This window comes from Podarcis erhardii (assembly GCF_964252035.2).
Source record: "Podarcis erhardii genome assembly, chromosome: 4".
Lineage (NCBI taxonomy): Eukaryota > Metazoa > Chordata > Lepidosauria > Squamata > Lacertidae > Podarcis > Podarcis erhardii.
In genome coordinates, this window is record NC_138508.1 from 30,068,457 (window position 1) to 30,096,018 (window position 27,562).

Genomic DNA, 27,562 nt, shown 5'->3' on the forward strand with positions numbered 1-27,562 from the left:
GAAGGATAAAATTTTAAGAAATAAATAAATACAATAGTAATTATAAGAATAATAGGAAATCTTTTTTTAAAAAAATGCATGTAGTTCACAACATTTAATAATACCCACAACAGGACTGTGATGTTGGCCACTATTATCTCATTCACATTCTCTTATCACAAACACACCTTTGCATGTGCAAGTGAAAGTGCATAGGTCTGTTTGATCTTTAAGGATTCCTTGATTTAATAATGATGATGATGATGATGATGATGATGATGATTTATTTACACCCTGACCATCTGGCTGGGTTTCCCAGCCACTCTGGGTGGCTTCCACTGAGAGCCAGTGTGGTATAGTGGTTAAGAGCGGTAGTCTCGTAATCTGGGGAACCAGGTTCGCTTCTCCGCTCCTCCACATGCAGCTGCTGGGTGACCTTGGGCTACTCACACTTCTCTGAAGTCTCTCAGCCTCACTCACCTCACAGAGTGTTTGTTGTGGGGGAGGAAGGGAAAGGAGAATGTTAGCCGCTTTGAGACTCCTTAAAGGGAGTGAAAGGCGGGATATCAAATCCAAACTCTTCCAGCAGAATAGTAAAATACAATAATTCATCACATATTAAAAACTTCCCTAAACAGGGCTGCCTTCAGTTGTCTTTTAAAAATAAGATAGCTGCTTATTTCCTTGACATCTGATGGGAGGGCAGGCACCACTACTGAGAAGGCCCTCTGCCTGGTTCCCTGTAACTTCGCTTCTTGCAGTGAGGGAACCACCAGAAGGCCCTTGGCGCTGGACCTCAGTTTCCAGGCAGAATGATGGGGGTGAAGACGCTCCTTCAAGTATACTGGGCCATTTTGAAAATGGACACCCAACATGGAATTGTAGATATATTCTTGTACGCCGTTTGTTATTCCATTTGCAGCTATAGTCGTACCTCAGCTCCCGAACACCTTGGGAGTCAAACGTTCCACCTCTGGAACGATAAAAAACCAGAAGCGAGAGTTCTGGTTTTCTAATGTTCTTTTGGACGCCAAACGTCCAATGGGACTTCTGCAGCTTCCGCTTGACTGCAGGAGCTTCCGGCAGCCAATCAGAAGCCGCGCTTTGGTTTTCGAATGTTTCAGAAGTCGAACGGACTTCCAGAACAGATTCTGCTTGACTTCCGAGGTACGACTGTTTATGCAATTTACTAAGGTTTGGTGAAAACATATTAAGATGCAATAGCTGTACATGTGTTGCATTGCTTTTGGGACAGGTAATAACTATAAAACCTTGTGCTTGTGTCCAAGTCCCGTATTATTTGGTTGAGGGAAAGCTACAAAGAAGTGAAAACAATTCAGACACATCTACAAGAATATTGTGCTTATGCTTGTTTTTGAATACTTTACTAGTTTTAATAGGGTTTTAAATATATACTCATACCTCGGGTTACAGACGCTTCAGGTTGCGGACCGCCAAAACCCGGAAGAACCAGAACGGGTTACTTCCGGGTTTCGGCAGTCGCGCATGCGCAGAAGCGCCGAATCACAACCCGTGTGTGCGCAGACGCAGGTTGCGAACGCTGTGGGTTGCGAAGTTGCATCCTGCACGGATCATGTTCACAACCCGAGCGTCCACTGTATATGTAGCGCTGTATTAGAAGAAACAATGGATCAAATTTCTTAGCTGCACCAGTGTCCATTCTGTTAGCTACACCACTGCCCCATTCAAGTAATTGTTCTGGGAGGGAGAGCTCTGAAGCACAGTGTCCTTCCTAGAATGGCTGCCCTTTGATTTCAAGACAGTGTGCATTCCTCTATGGATTTTTTTTTTTAAATTTCCCCTTTAAAATCCACACAGAAATGGGATGGGACACAACTTTGTTCCTCATACAGAGCTGGAAAGAAGCTTTCATGAGTATGCCCATCCCTATCAGATCTCTGATAGGCCAGATTAACGTTTGTCCTTTTCATTAGGACTTGCACCATATTCAAAATGCAGAACTCAGTCCAAACAAAGTAACTTCTGCTAGTGTCAAACCTTTATTCAAAAAGTAGTGAGATTTTATTTTATTTGGGGGTGGGCAGGGAACAATTGTCAGTGTGAAAACAAATGGAAAATGTTGCAAGGTGTAGTTTCGGTATATCACATTTTCAGGCATGCCTATCAATGGTTTCTTTTCTTTCCACCCTCAAAAACGGAGAAATTTAGTAAAGCAAAATCTAGAAATTTAATGAACAGCTCAAGGATATTGATTCATTCTTCCTTGACAGGTGAAATCATGGTTGCAGCACTAACCACAGCAATTATTGCATTAAAATGTCAAGAAATTAGAGGTCAGAATAAGAGATAATTTTCTTCCTTGTGTCAGATTAAAAATTGACATTCTTTGACAGCACAGGATCTCTAGCTGAGAAAATTATGACAGCTTAACTCATCTTGCACTTGTAAAGCAGTAATTGATAATGAACTTTACCATGACAGCCTTCTCCTGTGGAGAAACATGACAGAACATCCCTGGTACAAAGCCTGTATCTCTTTTTAATATGTAAACAGCAGTTATATTGGACTCTAGATGTTATTTGGAATTGTCTTTACTGTTGGTGTACATCATAATCCAAACCTATTATTCCAGACTTTTTTTAACTGTCTTCCAAGACTTGTGTTAAGGGTACTCATTCACGGAACAAAGGCATTTAAAACTTATTATCCTTCCAAAACCCATTTCTATATGTTTTTCCTATTATTTCATTTGATTATCAATACCTTACAGCTTAAAAAAAGATAATTTTTGTCATGTGCTTTTCACCCTCTCACATATAGAAATGTGACCCTCTGCAGCTATAAAGGTTGATTGTTTATTTGTGTTCAGATGATTTCGGGTGTCCTGTTGAATATAAAATAGCATGAGGCACGCTGAATATTTGCTTATATTTGCTGTTTTCCTGTGTACCTGTTCTTTAAAACCCAATTTTTACAAACTGGGCTTTAAGAAATTGGGTCACTTTTGCAAACGTTATGCCTGTTCCATACAAATTGTGGTATGTGTTTTTCTAGAAAAACCAGACATGACGTTTGTTTACACAAAACTAATTTAACACAGTGATGTGAATACATAAGTAATGGTTTATTACTTCTGCACAAGTTAAAATTAGAGAGGCTAAATGGCACTAGTTGGTTTGATCTCCCAAATGTAATTAAATTTGTCAGACGCAACATTGAAAACAGACTTTTTGTGTACACTTACAAGAAGTCAGTATTTCAAGTATATTGTTTATTTTATTTACTTATTCTTATTTCAAATATTTGCCAACCCCTCATCTATGTTTGTTAGATGCAGTCTGTTTATCCTTAGTAATGTTTTTAAAAGCTAGTGAAGGATTATATTGGACAATTGCTCTTTGTATTATACCTCTGGGCCGTCTTATTCATATTCAATTCTACATATTACAAGCCTGTGCTGTACAATTTCAAAACATGGTATGGTGCAGATTCAGTCAAAATAGCTATCTGGAGCCAAAAGTGTAAGTTTGCACAAAACCAGGCACTGATAAGTTCATGACACAACTGACCAGGCAGTTCTCCTGCACAAGCCCACAATGAAATGAGCATGCCTTTGCACAGCTTCCATATCTTTAAATGGGCCTTTGCAGAAGAACTTCCTAGTGACATATGTGTCATATTTCAAGCAGTTGCCTGTCAAAAGACCTCATCTTACTGACAACACACATGGCCAATTGGAAAAAAAAATCAGTAAATGAATAGCATTTGACAGTTGGTTTCTATGACCAATTCCTAAACCTTAAAAACTAGTTCTCCTGTCAGCTAGCAGAGCATATGGCCTATGCAACATTTATTTCTTTTGAAAGTGTTTGATATCCAGCATATTTAAATTATTTTAAGTGGCATCATAATGTTTTGGTCTTGACGTTTTTGCCGTCGCCCTCATTTCTGGGTTCAAGTTTTTAGATGTTATTTTCTTCTCTTATCTCTTCCTTTGATCTGACAGGAATAACAAATCATCCCTCAGGATCGGCAATAGTGAAATATGCCCACTGGAAGCATAGTTTTTACTTTTTCTTCCCCTTGCTGAAAAACTCTATGCTGCTACAGGGGGTTGACATGATAGGGCTGTCAAGACCCAACAAGACAGATATATCTTTAACAAAATAGACGGAATGCTAGCCTTACATAGTGACTAGTAAGGCCTAGAAACATATATGTGGAAAATATCAACACTCATTCATAAAAAGACAATGCGATATTTAACAGGCAGGAGATCTCTGTTGTATTAATTGTTAAGAAAGCTATTCACATTTTGAATTCACATATTTGATCCTCCTATCTTACAATCACTTTCCTTAATCTGACAGGAATATCAAAATTCATCCCTCTAGATCTCCTTTGATCTAATTGTATCTACAGAACTGATCTTAAATGTTAGTTCCCACATGTCTCAATATACAGAGACTAGCTTTCTCCCACATAGTAGTGGTTCTACGAAGAATTTATGGATAATTGTTAACAATTTACAAGATCAGAAGTTCTCTCCTTAAGTGGAGGACAGCTAACAATGGTGAAAAGTCCCCTCTTCCAGGCCCAGGCAAGCAGTCTCCTCATTACCTGAGGAGGTGGGCCCACGCACCTCAAACCCCACGTAACCTTCAGTCTATATAGTAGGCAGGCAAACTCCAGCAAAGATCCTACATCAGAAGATCCCAACACAGATAAAGCAACTAGCAGCATTAGCCCTGAGAGCCAACTCTTCCGGTTTTAGAACTGTGCAGAGAAAGACTTGTCTTAGCATACAAGCAGGGAAGAGAAATAGCTCCTCATGGTACCATCCTTTCCCCACCCAACCAACTGGTGGGCAGTTCATCCTATCCCTACTGCCCCACAAGCACCATCACAGAAACACAGTGGCTGACTGAGCACTCATGCTGCTCTCACAGCAGAATTTATTGTATTCATGGTCACTAGCACACCTTAGATTGAGGTGGTGAACCTCTGACCCACAAGCCTAATGCCAAGACTCCCCATTTGGTCTGCACAGCCATGCTGGCCAAATCACGGCCACCTACCTTACACCTGTCATCAGACATGGCATTCAGTGTGAGGCAAAAGTGAGGTCTGGCCAAATGGGGCTTGGCAGCTGCTGCCAGTTGTGCAGCACTTCCCAAATGCCTGATTGTCAAGCGCATTGGAAGCACTGTCCAAATGACATTTAGCAAGCTCTGTGCTCAGCACTTCTCTCACTGATACTATGGCAGTGGTTTCCTGCATCAAAAGGGGGGGTGGACTAGATAGCTGTTGAGATCCCTTCAGGCTCTGTGATTCTGTAACCCATTATTTCGTGACCATCACTTCATCTTGTGGCCGCAAATTCCACAAGTCAGTTATGAGCAATGGAAAGTCCTCTGTTTTGTGGGCCCTGATCCTCTTGTCTAGCAATTTTGTTAGGTACCTACACTCCAGTATATTGTATAAACACCTGCCATGCCCCTTATCTATTCAAATATGACTCCACATTTTAATTTCTTATATATTCACCTGGGACCACTAAAGAGTATTGTTTTAAATTGTTTGGTGTTTTTTGTTTTTGTTTTGTAGACAATAAGGCCTGTACATACTCCAGTGCTGTTGTGTTTTCCCCATCTGCAATTTGAAAAGTAGGAGGAATGCCATTTGTGAAAGCTGCTTCTTTCTTTTATTTGCCAGTACATTCTGTTTACAGGTAGTAATTTTTGCAGTTCAGAAATTAGTAGCAAACATTTTAGCATTGATTTTAAAGTAGTATTTTACTGTAGGGAAGAAGAATGAAAATTACTTGACTGCTGTTTATAGCAGAAATCGCTGGGAGCCTTTTTACTCTATTAGCACAGATTTCAGCTATATTGCAGTCATTACCTTAGAATAAATTACCTATTATTCTACAATGTTTTGCATTCTTCACCTTTTTGCAGTAAAGACTGCTGAACAATTTAGATAGTTCTCTTAGAAAATAGCAGAGCTGATCATCTTAACAATATTCGACATATTGATAATGTGCCTCTTTAATTGTCTTTTAAAGACAGCACGAACAATAGATTCAAGTTTTTTGCTGTAATATACAGCGGAGTGTTCCATTATCTGAATTCCCTGAAATAATTCTGGATTTATTTTTAGGATACAAAATAGCTGAATTCAACAGCTCCTTTGACTGAAATGACCTTGGCAAGGTTGGCTGCTTCTTGTTCTTGGAACTTCAACAATGGCCTGAAGAATCTCTGTGGTGCAGTGTAGTTGTAACACTCCAAATTTCAATTTGCAAACTGGGAGCCAGGAACCTGCACTCCCACTCTCGCCAGGAGTAAATGCCCACATGACAAGTTTAGGGGAAATCCTTCTCACCCATAACTGCAGCTAACTGCTGATCAAAATCTTTTACTGCACTTCTATGCCTGGCTTCCAATTTGTTAATCACAATTAGCGTGAAGTCAGCATTTGTCTGCACTGTACAATAGTGCAGGGAGAAAAAAGGGCAAATGGAAGCAAAGGTTTAGGAATCGTGAGAAAGGGAGAAACAATGACTCTAACAGGTAACAGAGGATTCAGAATTGTGTGGGCAACAACCTCTATCTCTTCTTCGCCTACAATACAGTCATACCTCATGTTACGGACACTTCAGGTTACGTCTTTTCAGGCTGCATCCCCCGGCGACCCGGAAGTACCGGAAAGGGTTACTTCTGGGTTTCGCCACTTGCGCATGCGCAGAAGTGCTAAATCACGCCGCGCACCTGCGCAGATACGGCGCTTCAGGTTGCGCTCTTTTCAGGTTGCGAATGGGCCTCCAGAACAGATCCCATTCGCAACCAGAGGTACCACTGTACATATATAGATGATTACATAACATGCCATATCATACTTGTGATATTCATAAGAGATTTTGAGGTTCAAGCCAGAGGTGACAATTATTCTAGACAAATGTATGTATTATATCAGACCCAGAACTCAGCAGTTAAAGATCTGATCAACACAGGCGAACAAGCAGGGCCAGTCCTGCTATTAGGAAAAGTGAGGTAGCTGCCTCAGACAGCAGGTGCCAGAGGGCAGCTGCAGTCACCCACTATTTTCCCTGAATCTTCTATGCTAGTCTGCCAAGTACCTCCTAAACAGGCCTACTGCACTCAGTATGGTGTAGAATGTTGTCCTATCACCAGTGTTTAAATAATATCCAGCTGCTAGTCCAATCAGATTTCTGTCCATGGAATGGGAGCACTATTTTGTCCTTCGCCTCAGGTAGCAAAATGTCTTGAGCCAGCATCTAGATACAATCTAGATAATCAGCACAAGTGACTCAAACACAAGACCTGAATCCAAGGCTTCACAAAGTTGGTGGCTCCTTCAAGGAAAGGTGGAGCAAGAAGTAGTTTTTTACCTCAGCCAACAAATACGAATTGAGGTTGTACAGAACATGTATTCCTAGGCTGACTAGTTACTGAGCCTTGTTCAGAGTAACTGATGGTGTGGCCATCTGCTTTTGTTTTTTCCATTAAGTTATTGGCAAAGTACCAAAGTGCAGTTATGTGGTGGCTGGATTATGAAGCGCTGGGTTCCTGTGATTGTGTGATGCACACAGCTGGGGAAATAGGTACAAGGCTGCAATGAGTGGGGTTTCTGACACTTTCCGCCCTCTTTTAGCATATATACCAGAGCAATATAGCAAATAATAAATATAATTACCGTATTTTTCGCCCTATAGGACGCACCGTCCCATAAGGCGCACCTAGTTTTTTGGGGGGGAAATAAAGGGGAAAAAATTATTTCCCCCCCCAGGCGCGGGGCTGGGGCGGGGGAGGCCCAAGCTTCCCCCGACCCCAGTCCCCAAACAGGCAGCTCTCTGCAAGCCGTGGGAGCCCAGAGCTGGCTCCCGCCGCTTGCGGAGAGGTCCGCGAAACCTGGACGCACTGAGCTCAGCGCGCGCAGGCTTCGGCATGCAGGCACCTCTCCGCAAGTGGCGGGAGCGCTCCCCCTGCTTGCGGAGAGGTCCGCGAAGCCTGGAGAGCGAGAGGGGTCTGTGCGCACCGACCCCTCTCGCTCTCCAGGCTTCAGCGAAAGCCTGCATTCGCCCCATAGGACGCACACACATTTCCCCTTCATTTTTTGAGGGGGAAAAGTGTGTCCTATAGGGCGAAAAATACGGTAATGAATTGGAATTGGATATTTCACTCTGTTCTGTTATTGCTGTGAGGGTATTTGTGTGCAATTTTAATGAGTCTTAATTGCTTTCATTTTATATATTTGTAAGTCGCCTTGGGACCGCACAGGACAGTTTTAAACAATCTAATAAACAAATAGTGTGCTTCACCTATACAAATACTTATACCTTCAAATTAATTAAAAAAATGGAATAAAGCTGCATTTTTTTTAAAAAAATGCACCAAGTCCAGGCTAGTAAAGTACAGTGGTACCTCGGGTTACAGACGCTTCAGGTTACAGACTCCGCTAACTCGCAAATAGTACCTTGGGTTAAGAACTTTGCTTCAGGATGAGAACAGAAATCGTGCTCCGGGGGTGCAGCGGCTGCGGGAGGCCCCATTAGCTAAAGTGGTGCTTCAGGTTAAGAACAGTTTCAGGTTATGAACGGACCCCCAGAACAAATTAAGTTCTGTATAGCAATATATAGGGTGGCTTCATTTCTGTGTAATCAGAACTGATAAGATATTTAGCAGGCAAATGTGCAATGAATTTGAAGAATACAAAATTTTATTTTACTATGTCGTTGTTGTTGTTTAGTCGTTTAGTCGTGTCCGACTCTTCGTGACCCCATGGATCAGAGCACGCCAGGCACTCCTGTCTTCCACTGCCTCCCACTATATAAAATGCTTTCTCCTAGATGGTCAAATGTTTTTCTAGCTTGGTCTGTGAACTAACTGAACATAAAATCACATTTAAATTTTTAATTCAGCTTTGGGTATATAACCTAAGAAAAATATGGCTATTACATACTTGGATTTACTGAGTGTGTCTGTTTCCATATCCTAGGCATTAAAAATAATGCTTTAGATGATCGTGCTTTATTTCTACAATAAGCTACCACCACAACAAACAATACCATTAAAAGCCATTCCTTCAACACCAGGTTTTCTCCAGAGTTTGCTTGGTTATTTTCTTCTGTCTGCCTCCCCAGGTTTCCTCTGTGTCATGTCTCACAAAAACTATTCTTTGCTATTAAGCAAATGGAACAAAACATTGCATTTGGTTTCTGATATAAAACATTTATAAATATGTAGGTTGAATTAATTTGTACAGGAAAAGAAAATTAGAACATACGCTATTAATTTATTTCTGCTTTGTGAGGTATTTCTTTTGTTAGTGACAACTGTCTGCTTTTCTCCTGTTCGTAGTTATTGATACATAAGAAGATTGCCCAGGTTCTTCGACTTCTGGTGGAAGTCGGAGGAATGTAACATGGCTTTTGCATCTAATGGCTAGCATTTTTATTTTCAATTAATTTCTAAATGAATTGAATTGAATTAATTTTATCCTTGTAGGCCAGGATCCAGTGAAATATGCAACTACAGTGGTGCCCCGCAAGACGAAATTAATTCGTTCCGCAATTTTTGTCGTCTAGCGAATTTTTCGTCTTGCGAAGCACGAAATCCCATAGGAATGCATTGAAAATCAATTAATGCGTTCCTATGGTCAAAAAAAGTCCAAACAAAGCCAAATTTGGTACAACAACAGTTTATTAACTGCTCTTTAAAGTCACACATACTGTAAAGAGCAGTTCAAAAATTGAAGGGAAAATAAATTAACTTTATAAACATGACAGAAAAACATTTAAAAATCAACAAAGTGTACAGTACATTTTCTAAGACTCTGGGGGACCACTCGAAGAAGGCTCCTCTTCCACTCTTTGCTTCTTGGTCAAGAACCTGTCCATAGTCTGCTGCTTTATCCGCCTTTTCAGCAGCTCCCTGAAAGACGACATGACCCTCGTATCATAAAAGTTCCCAGCGTCATGTGCCACGTGCTTCTCATGGTGGTGTAGATCTGCAAAAGTCTGCACCTCCTTCCACTTCTGGCAAATGTCCCTCAGTCTTTCGGAGGACAGCCGTTCCTCAGTTGCTTCCTCCTCTTCCAGTGAGGCCTGCTCCTGCGCAGCCTCTGCCTGCAGTTCGACCAGCTCCACGGTGGTCAGCTCGTCGTCGTGCCCCTCCACCAGCTCGCAGACGTCCTCCTCCGTGACCTCCAGGCCCATGGTCCTCCCCAAGGCAACAATGTCCTGCACCACTGTTGACTCTGGTGCATCAGAGTCACTTGGTGCCACACAGTCCAGCCACAGGCTGCGCCAAGCGCAATTCAAATTTCTCTGGCTGATCCCTTTCCAGGCCGTGTTGACCATCTTCAAGCAGGTGACGATGTCGAAGTGGTCCTTCCAGAATTCCCGCAGGGTGATGGTGGTGCAGTCAGTCACCTCGAAGCATCGCCTGAAAAGCTCCTTGGTGTAGAGTTTTTTGAAATTGGCGATGACCTGCAGATCCATCGGCTGGAGCAGTGGCGTGGTGTTAGGCGGCAGGAACATGATGTTGATGAAGCTGAACTCCTCCAACAAGTCCACCTCAAGGCCTTTAGGATGGGCAGGAGCATTGTCCATCAGAAGCAAAGCCTTCAGCGGCAGGTCGTTGTCCAGCAGGTACTGCTTGACAGCAGGGCCAAAAGCAAGATTGACCCAGTCCACAAACAGCACACGTGTGACCCAAGCCTTGCTGTTGGATCGCCACATGACACTCAGCCGCTCCTTGTCGATCTTGTGTCTCTTGAAGGCCCGTGGGTTCTCCGAGTGGTACACCAGCAGGGGCTTGATCTTCAGGTCGCCGCTTGCGTTGGCACAGAAGAGCAGGGTCAGGCGGTCCTTCATGGGCTTGTGGCCAGGCAGCCTGGACTCCTCCTGAGTGATGAAAGTCCTTTTGGGCATCCTCTTCCAAAACAGCCCGGTCTCGTCGCAGTTGAAGACCTGCTGCGGAACGTAGCCCTCCGTCGTCACAACCTCCAGGAACTCCGCTGCAAAGTCTTCAGCCGCAGGAACATCAGAACTGGCAGCCTCTCCATGCCTGACCACGCTGTGGATGCCAGATCTTGTCTTGAACCGGTCAAACCAACCTCTGCTAGCCTTGAAGACTTCTGGCTCGGCTGAGGTTCCTGGCTGTTCCCGGATGAGGTCAGCGTGCAAGGCCTTGGCCTTCTCACAAATGACGGCCTCAGACACTGTGTCCCCTGCACGCTGCTTCTCTTCTATCCAGATGAGCAGCAACTTCTCGACCTCCTCCAGGACAGCTGGGCGGTTCTTCACGATCCTGGTGACTCCCTTGGCTGCATCAGTCGCCAGGATCTTCTCCCTCATCTTCAGGATGGTCCCGATGGTCGATGGGTTCCTGCCGTACTCCCTGGCGATGTCCGTCACACGCATTCCGCCGTCGTGCTTCCAGATGATCTCCTTCTTCATTTCCAGCGTCACCTTCTCCTTCTTCCTCTCGCCGGCCACCGCAGCAGCAGTCTTCTTGGGTCCCATGGCAGCACAGCTCCTACCTTCGTAAACTCAGAAACAGAAAAAAAAATCAGTGATGTGCTTCAAACCCCAAAAATACAAAAGCAGCCAGCCACCCACCACACAGAAATTAAAACCCAGAACCAAGGCCTTGAATCCCAAGCACCCCAACCCCAAATCCAAAATCCAAAAACCCCCAAAAAAGTTTTAAAAGTTTAGCTTACCAAATGGATGAAAGAGAAGTTCTGGAAAAGCTTCAACAATCAACCACCGAAGTCCTCAGAAACCTCAAATGGCTGCAGAATAAGTTTAGGAAAAGCTTCAAAAATCACCAATGTCTTCAAAAACCTCAACTGCTCCCACAGACACGCACCAACCCACCCACAACACAGAAATTGCAAACCCCTCCCCAACTGCTCCCCCAGCCCCTCCCCAACTGCTGCAAACCCCTCCCCAACTGCTTCCCCACCCAGGCAAAAAAAAAATTCAAAAAATAACAACATGGCCAGCACTCAGAAATTCAAACTCAGAAAATTTTTCAAAAAAAAAACAACCTGGCCCAGTGGTCACAGAAAATCATAAAAATTCCCCAAAAAACCCCACATGGTCCCAGATTTCTGCAGAAACCTCCCCAACTGTTCCCTTAGCCAGCCAGCACTCAGAAATTCAAACTCAGAAAAAAAATTTGAAAATAAACAACCATGCCTAGTGGTCACAGAAAATCATAAAAATTCCCCCAAAAACCCCACATGGTCCCAGATTTCTGCAGAAACCCCTCCCCAACTGTTCCCCTAGCCAGCCAGCACTCAGAAATTCAAACTCAGAAAAATTTTCAAAAAAAAACCAACCTGGCCCAGTGGTCACAGAAAATCATAAAAATTCCCAAAAAAGGCCCACAAGCCCCCAGATTATCGCAAACCCCTTCCCAACACCAAGTCCTTGAATCCCAAACACCCCAACCCAAAATCCAAAACCCCCCAAAAAAGTTTTAAAAGTTTAACTTACCAAATGGATGAAAGAGAAGTTCTGGAAAAGTTCTGGAAAAGTTTTGGAAAATCTTCAAAAGTGAGCAAAGTCTGAGAAAAGGCTACCAAACCACGTGCTAACAGTTGCTCCTCGAAGTCAAGTCGCAACTGCAGCTGCTCAAGCTAAGCACCCTTGGTTTTAACGGTTTTTACACAAAGGAAACAAAGTTGCGAGACGTTTTCGTTTTGCGAAGCAAGCCCATAGGGGAATTCGTCTTGCGAGGCAAATCGCGGACGAAAAAACCTTTCGTCTAGCGAGTTTTTTGTCTTGCGAGGCATTCGTCTTGCGGGGCACTACTGTAGTGCATCTACTCAAGACCTCTGGCTATTGGCTGTAGTATCTTTCCCCTCCAAAATAATCACTGTGGGTGATTCTCATACTCACCCGCCACATTCGATTAGCACAAACATTTCCACTTCCACAGTGGGCCTCCCCCCTCCCCCCTCCTGTGTGCAGCTCACACCCTCCCCAGATCTGCCACAGAGGCTTGGAAGAACCTCTAGAACAAATTTGGGAGGGGTGCAGGGAGGAGGAGAGGGCGAGAATGTTGTGTTGTGCAAGCAGAAGTCCTTTTGCTGATGGAGCGTTAACAGAATGCTGTGCTGGATACAGCCCTGTATAATGCACTTTCAATGCATTCTGAGAAATATATTATTTATGTAAGGTTTGCTTTTGAGCTGCTAGGTTGGCAGAAGCTGGGCCAGAGCAATGGGAGCTCACCCTGTCGCACGGATTCGAACCGCCAACCTTCCATTCAGCAAGCCCAAGAGGCCCAGTGGTTTAGACCACAATGCCCTGATATTTATGTAAGGGAGTCATCTCATCACCAAAAAAGAAGTCAAAAGAAGACATTGGTTTGCATGAAATTCACATATGTTAATTTATATAGGGTTGCAAAGGTAGAAATAATGCTTTACATGGTCATGTTGTATTTAATAAGCCAAAACAACAAAAAGGCGCTATTAAAAATAAAACAGTTTGACTATAAATGAAATACATTTCACCATAGTCGAGCAGATTGTAACCAGTGCAGTCTGCTGTTCAGGTCTTGTTGACAGGCAGATTCAAGGAACCTGCTCTGCAGTTTTTACAGTTCTTTATCGTCAAACTAGATTTGGACTGGATAGCCCTTCAAATAGAGGACCATGTGTTGTAAAGTTGGAAATGGCTACCACACGTTTCCTGATAAGGATGTGACCAGAAATCCTCCCATGCCAAACTAGTCAGGGCATGGCAATCTCAGGAGCCAGGCCTAAAAATCTGACTAGAGCAGCATGCATTTACAATCAGTTGCCTCCCAGTTGCTTTCCAACCTGTTGGGAAAAAGATATAGTGAATTCTATCGCTGCATTTCAGGGTTGTTTAAAACAACAACATTCACACACCTGCCCTTTCTGGTCTAGTTTACTTCTTGGGTATGATCATTTCAAAGAATGGATTTTCTTTCTTTCTCCATTTTCTTTAGGATTAGGCAGTGAAGTCAAGAAAAAAAAAAAATAGGCCTGGGAACTATAATCTCCACTTCTGAACGTTTTGTTTACTTGCAGTTCAGTTGTTAGGAGGCTTACCTGATAATCTGACAGTTGGGATGACTCCCAAAGACTCTCCAAATGCTTAAGAACCTGGTTAGTTGGTTTCTATGAAGCAACAATGGTAAGAACTGCTGTCGTAAGTTTATAGTTGTGGGAACCAGCACAGGACTGTGAAAATATTCAATAGTTGAACTGGCTATACAGCCTTTATCATCCACTCTGCTCGAGGACTCCCTTCTGTGTTTTATAAGGAAGTTAGATGAGAGGCTTTCATGCAGCCTCTCTGGGGATCAGGTTGCTGAAGTGTAGAGATTTAGATTTCTCCAAGCCAATAGTTCTTCTCAAGAGATGGGCTTGGACAGTGGCAAGTTTAACAGTATGTTAATATAAATAGCTCTAGCAATAGCTCTATGAACCCATCCAAAGCAAAAATTAAACTAGAACAGTTTCCTGTTTCTTTCGATTTAAAAATATGTATATTTCAAGAAAGAAGATACCCCCCCCCAAAGCACAACCCCTCCAAGGATTCCTCAGTAAGCAGGGCTTCCCCCCCAGTTCTGACACCTCTCAGGTGGGCGCCATTGCCATTCTAAGAGAAGGGAGGTGTTCATGGTGAGTTCTGGCACCTGTTTTTCTAGAAAAATAGCACTGCCAGTAAGAATAGTTAAATAAGTATCATAATCAACCATTCAAATATTGTTCCCCCGGGAAACAATACAAAATAAAACAGTAGGATGGCATTGCATGTAGCAATCTAGATTAGTACAAGTAAAATTTACAGCCACAACACGTTTTTGCAAACCTAGTATGAGAAGGAGGCTTTTCCTGTTTCACAGTTCCTTCCAGCATTCTCCTTTGTTTGCTCTAGGCCTTAGCTATTTTAATCATTTGTTTCATTATATTTTTGTTTAAATCATTGTTTGTATTGTAATGTCGCTGTTACACATTTTGGAATTTTATTCAAATTGAAAGGCAGGATCTATATATTCTAGATAGAAATATTGGGTTGAGTGTTTCAGACACACTTCAGTTGGACTGTATTAGAGTAAATCATTATCTCTCAAAGAAAATTGTGGAAGAGCATGAGTTTTATGTGTTTGCAAATAAAGACTATAAATTCTCTATGGCTGCTGTTGCCCAGTTCACAGTTGTAAGTAGTTAAGTGCTGCTGAAACCAAAGGGCTTCAGTTTCTGTTGAATAGTATCCCATAAAAGAATATTTGAAAGACCTTGAATCTCATTATACTGAAATTACAAACAAGACTGTAGACTGGTAAGGCTGGTAGTTTGTAGGTTTATTGTTTACCATTAATATACATGTATTTCATGAGTAAGCAATCACCAGGAGCTGTGGGGTTATGCATGGCTATATAAATGTGATATTGTAATATAATCTTTATTCTAACTGAAATTCTATATTGCATGCTTTTCTCTGCTATATTTTATCAGATATTTCAGGAAAAATATTCTTACAAAAGCCATTATGGACTATATTAGAGCCCCTTGCCATAATCCATGTTTAGGGAAGTTTTTTATGTCTGATGTTTTATTGTATTTTTAATATTTTGTTGGAAGCCACCCAGAGTGACTAGGGAAACCCAGCCAGATGCGTGGGGTATAAATAAATTGTTGTTGTTGTTGTTGTTATCCAAAGCTGTGCCCACTACTTGACAAAATGTGAGGGGCAGCAGAATTGATGATAAGAGGTGTAAAGATTTCCCAAGTGTAAGGAAAACCAAACAGAACATCCACCCAAACATTGATGGAAAGTATGCCTGAAAAGTGAAATCCTCACAAGTAAACATGGCATGCATCAAGCCTGTTTTAGGCTGATAATTTTTTTAAGCCCACTGTTGAGCTCTTTAAATAAAAACTGAACTAGGCAGCTGTAAGCAATTGCTGTTAAATTTCATGAGCACCAAAAAGCATTTTTATCAGGAGACAGGGGGCAGTTTCAAATTCACAGTAAAGCTTTCTCCTTTCAAGTTATTCAGAATCTTAGCATTTAATTTAGATGAGGATGAAATTCTTTTCAGCCAATGGCTTCTAGGCTCCTTAAAAATATAATTAAATCCAGTGCTTTTTCTTATACAAATAAAAAAGTGAGGCTTTCTGAGCTCATGGTGGGTGGTCAGGCGGAATTATATGAGACCCATTCATGAGAAGCAGTTCCATTAGTAACTCCTGAAAAGCATGATGGAAAATACGTGAGACTTGCCTGTAGACATTTGCATTATTATGGTTTTTATTATTTACTTGTAAACCACATAGAGAATATTGGTTAGTGAGCAGTATATAAATATTAAAAATAAAGAAATACTAACAGAGCAATCCAAACCCCCAATCCACTGTGCTGTAGAGGGTTTGGATGAAGAGGAAATCCTTCCACCAGCCTCCATGTGTCAGGGGGCTCCCAACCCTGCCAGCAAGTACTCAAATGCACTTGCCCAAATGATGGTCTGAAGCTCCCACTAGCAGCATCTCTGCCTTTTCAAAACGGATGCCTTAGTTCACCAGTACTGCGTTGGTACCTGCTCGTTTGTTTCTAGGTGCACCATTGGCGATTTTATCCCTAATGTCTTCCTCCTTGCCATTTCATTCCAGTTGTACCCTAGTAGTTTGAGACCATGCAATCTTGGCTTCCCCAAAAATATTTTCTAATACCTTGTGCTCTCCTAAATTATTTCACCATTCCTGATCTCTTTTTAAGAGCACTTCCATTAGAAGGTTACATGATCTTTGCTGGGTGGGCTGGCCAGTTACTTTTTAATGAAGTGGTGAAGTATATGATTAGTATGTGTGCTATCATATTCAGCCTATCCAGTAATGGGTCACAGGCAGCTGGAGGCTGAGACCATAGCTAGGAAGGAAATCCATCGCCAGTTAAGGTTGAAATCACTTTGTTAGATGGAGCATTAGGCTGGATACACACTGCTTCCTAAACTTGCAGGTGCCAACAGTCACCATTCTGGATTGCAGAAAGCCACAAGCCCCTTCAGAAGAGTCAGTGCTACAGAAGTTAAAGATGAGAAGGTGAAGGTGAACTGTAGGAACTGAGGGTGCATGACTAATGTTGCTTTTAGGTTGTGACTCTTGAAAAGTACTAATGTAATCATAGATTGTCATTTAAAGACAATAGAATTTCAGTAGTGCCCCAGAACTATGGAATAACTAGGCTTATGTGGTTCAATGATTATATCTTCTTTATACCTGGAGGGTGAAAAAATAAATTAAGAAGACCTGCAATGGGGTAATATACATATACATAGTATATATATTCTTCCATACAGATGTACCACTTAAATCACTGCCATTATATACATTACACTGAAAATACATTTTAAGTATTTGATTTGTAACTGGCTGACTGACCAAACCCAAAGGGTGCTCATCAATGGTTCCTCATCATCCTGGAGAAGAGTGACTAGTGGGGTGCCACAGGGTTCTGTCTTGGGCCCGGTCTTATTCAACATCTTTATCAACAACTTGGATGATGGACTCAAGGGCATCCTGATCAAATTTGCAGATGACACCAAACTGGGTGGGGTGACTAACACCCCAGAGGACAGGATCACACTTCAAAACGACCTTGACAGATTAGAGAACTGGGCCAAAACAAACAAGATGAATTTTAACAGGGAGAAATGTAAAGTATTGCACTTGGGCAAAAAAAAATGAGAGGCACAAATACAAGATGGGTGACACCTGGCTTGAGAACAGTACATGTGAAAAGGATCTAGGAGTCTTGGTTGACCACAAACTTGACATGAGCCAACAGTGTGACGCGGCAGCTAAAAAAGCCAATGCAATTCTGGGCTGCGTCAATAGGAGTATAGCATCTAGATCAAGGGAAGTAATAGTGCCACTGTGTTCTGCTCTGGTCAGACCTCACCTGGAGTACTGTGTCCAGTTCTGGTCACCACAGTTCAAGAAGGACACTGACAAACTGGAACGTGTCCAGAGGAGGGCAACCAAAATGGTCAAAGGCCTGTAAACGATGCCTTATGAGGAACGGCTAAGGGAGCTGGGCATGTTTAGCCTGGAGAAGAGGAGGTTAAGGGGTGATATGATAGCCATGTTCAAATATATAAAAGGATGTCACATAGAGGAGGGAGAAAGGTTGTTTTCTGCTGCTCCAGAGAAGCAGACACGGAGCAATGGTTCCAAACTACAAGAAAGAAGATTCCACCTAAACATTAGGAAGAACTTCCTGACAGTAAGAGCTGTTCGACAGTGGAATTTGCTGCCAAGGAGTGTGGTGGAGTCTCCTTCTTTGGAGGTCTTTAAGCAGAGGCTTGACAACCATATGTCAGGAGTGCTCTGATGGTGTTTCCTGCTTGGCAGGGGGTTGGACTCGATGGCCCTTGTGGTCTCTTCCAACTCGATGATTCTATGATTCTATGATTTTGTTAGGACTTATGAAGCAGGATTTTTAGCTTCTACACCATTTTCATTTTGGTCTTCATCTCCCAGCAGTGCCAGTTGAAGACTCATTTTTGCTTTTCAGAGAAACTCTTCCATGCTTTTAAAGATGCCCAAGCCAAACTGAAATCAATATTCTTCACCTAGCTTGTCACAAGTACTGAATATTTTGATGCTGTTTTAACAGCTGTAAGCACAAATAAAGAAGCAGGATCTCATATCATTAGTATGAAACAATAACATCTTCAAACTGCATATGATTTCTACCCAGAGGGCTGTCAGTCTTGCCTGTCTAAATAACAGAGTGCTTATGGGCTATTAATCATGCTGGCTTTGTAGAAATAGCATTAAAAGGAGAAATAGCATTAAAATTAATAGTGTTACTTATTGAGCACAAGAGACAAAACATGAAAATAATTTCAATTCATTATCATATGTGCTTAAGGAAATAGCTCTTCCATCTCCTACAATATTTTTTATTTTGCTGCTTTAATGCAAGATTATGTTTTGGTTTTCTACTAGGATGGCCAAGTGAGAAAGACTCCTGCACTATGCACTTTTAATAGCTACAGACCCTCCAAGTGTCCCTATTTTCCTGATTTAAAGAAGCTGTCCCAGTTTCTGATTTGACCCCAGAATGTCTCACTTTTCCTTAGGATGTCCCTATTTTCATTGGAGAAATGTTGGAGGGTATGGAGTTATCCAACCCCCAAGCCGTCAGAAGGCAATCCTGTACAGTGGTACCTCAGGTTAAGAACTTAATTCATTCTGGAGGTCCGTTCTTAACCTGAAACTGTTCTTAACCTGAAGCATTGCAAGGAGTGTCAGCGTTCATCTACAAATGTTTCCAGCATTCATGGTCACAAAGCAGCAGGAACAAGCCATTAAGCACTTCTTCTATGTAAGCCCCCATTCAGATTAGATGACACACATACTCTTCAGTGGATTGTAGTCAGTGTTGGATTTATGGTTTATGCAGTCCTTTTGAGGAGCTCTTTTGGTTCATCTATGTATGACTAAAAGTATGACAGAGCTAAATGCATAAGAACCAGTTAATTAATAACACGGGCTGCCATTTTACTCTTATATTATCAAACAGTATTTTTTCATAACACATAAATAACAGGTGAAATAAACCACAGCCAGATTTCTCGCTTGCTTTAATACCCCTAGTTACTACTGGATTTTCTAGACACTTCTTAAGATAACCATGAACGGGAGAAAGTTCTGGCAAGTTCTAGTAAAGAACATGTCTGTGTTCTACAGCAACTATATTTTAATCAGGAAGTAGGAAAAATGAAGAGTGGAAACCACAGCAAACTAGAATCCAGCAATGACATGGCAATTGTTTGTAGTAACATTTCATTTTTTTTATAATAATTTTTTATTCATTTTCCAAACATTTTTATACAATCAACTCATATTAACTCTCACATTCATCAATTTTTGACTTCCTTCAGTTTCTCTGCCAATCTTTTGTTAAAATTTCTATTGTTAACGCATTTCTGAACTTATTATTGCCTTTAACCATTCCTCTTCCTTTCTCCTACTTTCTTTTTTACAATATTTCTTAATTTTTCACAGAGACTCTTCAAAACCAACAAGCGTTGTCTGTGCATCACATATGCTTTTCAGATAATCTGTAAATTTCCCCCAGTCCTCGATAAACTTTTGGTCTTTCTGGTATCGAATCTTCCCAGTCAGTTTATCCAATTCCGCATATTCAGTCAGTTTCATTCTCCATTCTTCCACAGTTGGAATTTCTTCCTGCTTCCATCTTTGCGCCAGAAGTATTATTGCAGCTGTTACAGCGTATTGGAAAAGTTTACAATTTTTTCTATTAATTTCATTACCTACCAATCCTAGTAAGAAGGCTTCTGGTTTTCTAACAAATGTATATCTCAACATCTTTTTCAATTCCTTATATATCGTTTCCCAGAAGCCTGTCACCTTTTTGCATTCCCACCACATATGATAGAAAGTTCCTTCTTTTTCTTTACATTTCCAACACTTGTTACATGTTTTATACATTTTACCTAATTAAACTGGCGTTATGTACCATCTATATACCATTTTCATTACATTTTCCTTCAACGCGGTACACGCCGTAAATTTTAACCTTTCATTCCATAATTTCGTCCAATCATCATATTGTATATTATAGCCAAAGTCTCTGGCCCAATGTATCATTACTGATTTCACCTCTGCATCTTTTGTATGCCATTCCAACAACATTCTATACATTTTAGACAATTTTTTATACTCATTATTCAATACCTCTATTTGAAATTTTGATTCTTTTCCTTCATATCCACACATTTTACAGTCTTTTTTAAACATTTCACTAATCTGGTAGTAGTGCAACCAATCATAAACAAATTCTTTCATCTCTTCATAAGTCTTCATTTTCCATTTCCCCTCCTCTCTTACTATCAATTCTCCATAAGTTATCCACCTCCCCCTCATGTTTATCTTTTTCACACTCATCACTTCCGTTTGTAGTGACATTTCAAGGGTATCCTCTCAGTTAATGATGTATACTGAGATCTTGAGTGCCCCCAGCCATACGGGTTCCTACTGCTGTTCATACCTATAAATCCACTACTGATTGTAGTCAGCTGGTTTTGTTTTTCTTGAGGTGCAACTCAAACTTAATTCTTGAAAACAGTTTCTTTTTGTAGCTACAGGGTGAATAAAATGAGCTTTTTTTACATTGTGATCAGACTTTTCAAAAGGGCCAGATGGAGATCACATGAAATACCGTGGGAGAAATAAAAAAGATGTTGCTATGGTTCTCACTAGTGCCACGGGGATTTTGTGAGCCTGGCATTATCTTTCTATTGCTACCTGGCTGTGAATATGACATAGGGAAGGTGTTCCATAATTTTTAAGAGGCTACAGAGGTGTTGTATCCATTTCGGAAATATCATTGTCAGAATGAGCCATCAGATAGCGTAGGGAGAAAAATGAAAAGCAGGATGAGGGAAGGACAGCAGGCCGTTAAGAGGGGAGGACTGACAAATGCAGAGGATAAGAAAGATAGATGAACCTTCTTCCCCCCCTTTTTTTCTTGAGGTAAACCAGAATGTTCCCTGAAGTGCTTGAAGTGCAGATGTTGTCTTAGGTGTGGTATAACCACAAAGCATCTGGAGCTCTGTTTGCCAGATAGATTTCCTGCTATTCCTTATTGAATAACACCAAAGCTGCATTTTATATTCAGTGGTACCTCGGGTTACATATGCTTCAGGTTACAGACTCCACTAACCCAGAAATATTACCTTGGGTTAAGAACTTTGCTTCAGGATGAGAACAGAAATTGTGCTCCAGTGGCACGGCAGCAGCAGGAGGCCCCATTAGCTAAAGTGGTGCTTCAGGTTAAGAACAGTTTCAGGTTAAGAACAGACCTACGGAACGAATTAAGTACTTAACCCGAGGTACCACTGTATGGGGGTTTTGATATAATGTCAGTGCTGAATGGACACCCATATGACTGCCAACTTCTGTTGTTGTTTTTTATAATTAGGGTTTGTTAAGTGGGACTTTGCCCTGATAATACACTTGGAAAGTGGATACAAGTGGAATACAAGTGGAAAAAGAAAGGAGAAAGAAACCCGCCCCCAAATGACATGTATAAGTGACAAACACCCATATTTGTAAGACATACCAGTGGAGCAGAGTGGAATCCCATCAGCCTCAACCAGCATGGCTGATGGTCAAGAATTATGGCAGTTGCAGTTCATTCTTATTGTAGATTAATTTATATGTATACCAAAAGACATGCTAAAGTATGTCTAAATGAGCCAGACTAAAATGCTTGTACACGCCACACATTTAGAGCACATGACTTCCCCCAAAGAATTATATCTCTGCAGAAGGTAAACTACTGTTCCCATGATTCTTTGGGGGAAGCCATGTGCTTTAAATGTGTGGCGTGTATGCAGCCTTCATTTCCATTTAAGGCAATGGGACTTAAGTAGCACCTAACATGGTCATTGATTTCCGTGAAACTTAAAGGAGCAATTAACTTAGTCAGGACCCAACCCAAAATGTGTTAGCATAGCATATGTTTTCCATTTCATGTATCATGTGGGTTCAAAACTGATTGCATCTATGATGTTTCCTTTAGCCAATTCTATGAAATAATGGACAATAAAAAGGCTCTGGAATCATTATCAGTTATCATGTGTCAAGATGATTACAATTGCTGTATTTTAGGTGTCAAAGACATGGTCTAACAGTGTTAACAGCAATCAGACATGTAACAAAACCAGTTTAAGCATGTGAAAAAACTCTTGATTGTGACTTGAAATGTCAACGATAACTGTACTAAAGATGTAGGTTAGTTTACTTTTAAGATCACAAAGCTATGGGAATATCTGGTCTTTAATTAATTAGTGTAACTTTAGGGGACAATTTCCTTCTGAATTACAAATACCTTCTCTGTATCCAGTCCATGTAGGAATTGGAAGAAATTTGTATTTGTCTAGTTTGACAGGTATAGGTAAACATGAGATCACCTCTCTCTGGCATTTTCCCTTCCTTGAGAATGTTAATTCAAAAGTATTTTGAGACTTGTGATAGATAACAATAGTTAGACCAACATAAACAGTAATATCTGGTGCTATCTTTATATTAGCATATAATAGCTTGGCAAGTAGAAGCTGATAGCTATGCCTGATTTGCAGCCTATATGGGTATTGAAAATTAAGAGGGTTATCATTGACTCCTCTGTATAGAAAATCAGGTGGTAAAAAGCCACTGAGTACATACTAAATAAGATGTATTTAGCTGTAAAATAATGGTTGCCTTTGACAGAATAAATTTAAGTGCCCATCTCTTATAATCTAAACAACCCATCTTATTTAGAAGTTACTGCTGTTTTCAACCTCCCTCTTTGTTAACATAAATCTGTTTGAAGAAGGAGGCAAAATCAATAGCACTGGTGTAAACTGAAGTTGTAGCTGTATAATCAGAATTTGCCAAAGACTGGTCAACTTGAAAGCAAATGTGTAAATTAAAGCCCGGCAGCACTTTGCAAGATTTAATTCATTTCTCTGCTGCATCTGCAAAAGAAAAGAAACATTATTTAAGCCATTACTATATAAAGTGGCAGATGAATGTCCATGATTAATATAGATACTCAATATAACATTTTTATTTCAAAATGATGCTTTAAAAGCACAAGAAAATTGCCTTAATGTTGTCAGACTACTGAAAATAAGGGTTATTTGCTTGAATTGTTTATCAAAAGAGCTTTTTCTGGAAACCTTTGCATCCTCAACAAACATTGTTTGGCATTAAACATTTGTATTATTCCTCACACACTCTTATGATTAAATATTTAACACAGAGAGGGGGGAGCAGTCTGGTTCCACAGGAATGTGCATGATAAAATGCTGATGTCTAAAAAAGAAGTTTCTGAAAAATATTTTTTTTTAAATAATTTAAGTTATTTAGGTTCTGGAGAATATATTGTTGTATCAATGTTTGACTTCCCCAATAGATGTCATGAGGGATGGTAAAAGGCCAAATCCAATGCTCACACAACACACACAGTGCAGAAGGAATGGATCCTACTACACAAAGAGCACATCTAGTTTTCTATGTTCAATATATGCAGGTTGTTAATTGGAACCATTGGTGTTAAAAAACAACCAATGACTTGGAGGAGAAGGAGAGCCCAGCATCAGCAACTGGCATTTAGGCAAATGTGGGGTCCCACTGATCCTGAATTTAACATTATTTTAAGAGTTCCCCCTCCCTAGTGTTTCTTGGCCCTGCACTTGACGTGGCAACAGCCATGGAGAAGACTTTTCCTTGCCCATTGACAGTGCCACCAGCAAGGCCTCCCCCACTGATCTCATAGTAAGTCTTGCAAGAGGGGCAGCTCCAGTCCCTAGCCATTCACAGCTTTGTGCTTCAGTACCAAAGCCTTGAATTTAGCCCAATAGCTGACCAGCAGCCACTACAATGCTTTAAGAAGTGGTGGCACTGTCCTGTATTTTGCACCAGCTGCATCTCCTGGACCATTTTCAAGGCTAGCCCCACATAGAGCACTTATTGGAGTCCATTAGGGAGGTTATTAGAGCATAAGTCTCTGAAGCCAGGTCTGGCTGTAGGTGGAGAACCAGGTGTAGCTTGCCACTGAAGCTACCTGAGCCTCAAATACCAGCTTAGTAGTACCCCTAAGCCACATACCTGATCCTTCGGGGCAAATGCAACCCCACCCAAAACAGGTCATTTCCCTAATCCACATAAAGGAACCACTCACCCACAGCACCTCTGTATTTTCAGGCTCAATTTATTGGCCTTCATCCAGTCCATAACAGCCTCCAGGCACCAGTGTAGCACCTGCACAGCCTCTTCCAATTCATGTGAAATGGAGAGAGAGAGAGAGAGAAAGCTGAGTGTCATCAGCATATTGATGGCATCACACTTCAAATCCCTGGGTGTTTTGGTACTAAATCCAAGTCTGAAGCCAAATGGGAATGGCCACTATAAAAAATGATTTATGATCAGTTTTCTGGGTTTTGTTCTAGAATAAATATATTTTTTTGAAATTTTTTGAAAGTTCTACTTCTGCTTTAAATTGCTCCTTTTAATTTCTAAAATAAATTTTATAACAATGTGGACCAAATCATGGGCAGAGCTTAATATTCTTAGTTAGAAAAGCATGCACTTAGTGAGAACAAAGCACACCAAAATTACTCACATAAGCATGTCACATTAAATAGTTTTCGTAGCATACTTGATCTTCCACACTTATGCCTTGTTGTTGATATATGAATCATTTGTAATTGTTAGTTTTGTTGTAAATCGTTGTATTATTTTTTTTTTAGATTTGTGTTTTCCCAAAAAAATTATTTCACATTTTCTTTTTCTTTTTTTCATTTAAGATTCCAGAAGCTTATTTTATTAGGGATCCTCATACTTTCCTCCTTACAAAGGACTTTATTAAGGTATACATGCTGTATTTAGTGCAGAGAAATCTCACAAGACCTTAACTGCATGTCCTCACAGGTTAACATTTTCACATGCATTTCCAGCTACTTGAAATAGGAATGGTTAGTTGGTTAACTGAAGCATGCTTGAAAGGAGAAGCAAAGCTTGTCTACAAAATACTAACACTTGGATGAGTCTGCAGCCTGGGAGAAGAGCACCCGGTGAATTTTCTGGACTTTTTTCATGGCTGACTTGGGATATGCTTGCATTGTCAAGGAGTGTGTTGACCTATCTCTTTGATGCATATTGATTATGACAATCACTCTCCTTTCCCTGCAGGCCATGGAGGCACAGATACAGAACTTTGGACAGACGCCATCTCAGTTGCTTATTGAGCCACATCCGCCTCGGAGCTCTGCCATGCACCTGGTGAGATATAACTGCTTGTTGGGAATTTATTTCCTCTGAATTGGAGGATCCTTTATAGGTCATAAAATACCAATTTAAGTAACACTTTCTCTTTATGTGCCCTGAGTTCCCCACAAACACTGTATGTTTTACTCTGTGCAGATAAATTGCATGATTATAGTATAATGGTAAATTTTTGGCTTGACAGTCACAGATTTTGTTTTCCCCAATTCCTTGCTTTTCTTTTAACAAGTCCCTATCATCATGAATATGTATTTGATGAATACTATTGTGCAAAATAAAAAAGCCCAGATTTTCTTATGGTGGGGATCATATTGCAAGAAGAGAATGCAGCATTAGGAAATGATTTATGTGATTTATGAACACTGGCTACTTGTCAGAAGTGAGGAATTGTAGTTCAAATCATGTGGGAAACCTCCAGCCCACTCTCTGGAGAGGACACAGTGTGCACTTTTAACTTCAGTTTGAACTCCCAAATCATTCCTATCCATTCTTTTGTGTATTTATTCCAGAAGAAGAAGAAATCCATTATTCACCTAAAACTGGAAACAATGAGATCTGTTTTTATTTTTGCTCTTTGTTTGGAACATCATAACTATCAGGATTTTTTAAATAAAGTTTCAGTAAATTCCAAAGTATAGTGTTTTTGACAGTTTTTTAAAAAAAAACTTAGAGGAAACATAGTATAAGTAATAATTTTGGCAGCACTGAACTTTCCCCATTTTAAATAATAATAATAATAATAATAATAATAATAATAATAATAATAATAATAATTTTATTTATATCCGTCCTCCCCGGCCAAAGCTGGCCTCAGAGCAGCTAACATCATACAAGTAAGACAATGCATAAAACAAGTGATCAATAAATTAAGATATATCCCACAATTAATTCAAACAAATTAAAATTAAAACTAGACAAGTGGCAATCTTCAGGTTGAAATTGAAGGTGGTTAAAAACCGTCATCAAGGCTGTCTGAAATCTTTTATTTAATATAAAAAGCAGTTTACATTGTTAGATTAAGGACAAGATTGTTAAAAATCCTATATGTCAACTTAGAATGCATAATGCTTCTGAAAACAAGTTTCATTAGCAGTGTTCTCATCACTCTTAGTTTTCAAACATTTTATTTATTTGTTATTCAAAGACAAAAATAGCTGTTTATATACATGTGCCTCCAACCTAAAGAACCTAAGGGATGTCCATGGGTTTCCATGGGCTTGGGGAGCCACACTAGAATTATTTAAAAAAAAATATTTTTGAAACAGTAGTCACACATGCATGCATGCATACTTACCACATAATGCACATGGGGCTGCCATTTTCAACAGAGTCCAATATTTCTTCTTAAAATATGTAGGTTTTTTTGTGCTGTGGGTGCCATTAAAATCAGTGTTGCCATTGGCTTCTATGAAACTGTTAACTGGTTGTTTTTCAGCCGCTGCATTATATATAATGTAAACCTTATGAAAGATGTAAGTGGTGCTTCTGTTTGATTGACACTGTCACTATATGAAGTGCTGTAACTATTGAGATATTCTTTCTGTTAATGCTGACTTTATCATTTCACACCCTGTAATGATAACCCAATGGACCTTAACCATACCTCTTCTCTATTTCCCCCTGTGTAATGCTCCACCAATAGCTTTGCTAGTTTTGGTGTCCTGTTCTTGTAGCTTAGATGTGCATATAACATTGTTCCCCCTGTATGTGCAAATGCTTC

General features: G+C 40.6%; 1 protein-coding gene across 3 annotated transcripts in view; it reads left to right on the forward strand.

The window, feature by feature from the left end:
• Positions 1–27,562, forward strand: part of NBEA (neurobeachin) — a 350,651-nt gene that overhangs the window by 301,420 nt on the left and 21,669 nt on the right. For 2 of the 3 annotated variants that reach the window (XM_081860055.1, XM_081860053.1), the window contains one exon: positions 25,750–25,839. In XM_081860055.1, the coding sequence (XP_081716181.1) occupies positions 25,750–25,839 (90 nt within the window). Of the gene's footprint in view, positions 1–25,364; positions 25,428–25,749; positions 25,840–27,562 lie in introns of all 3 variants that reach the window. The other variant, XM_081860054.1, reaches the window with a different exon arrangement.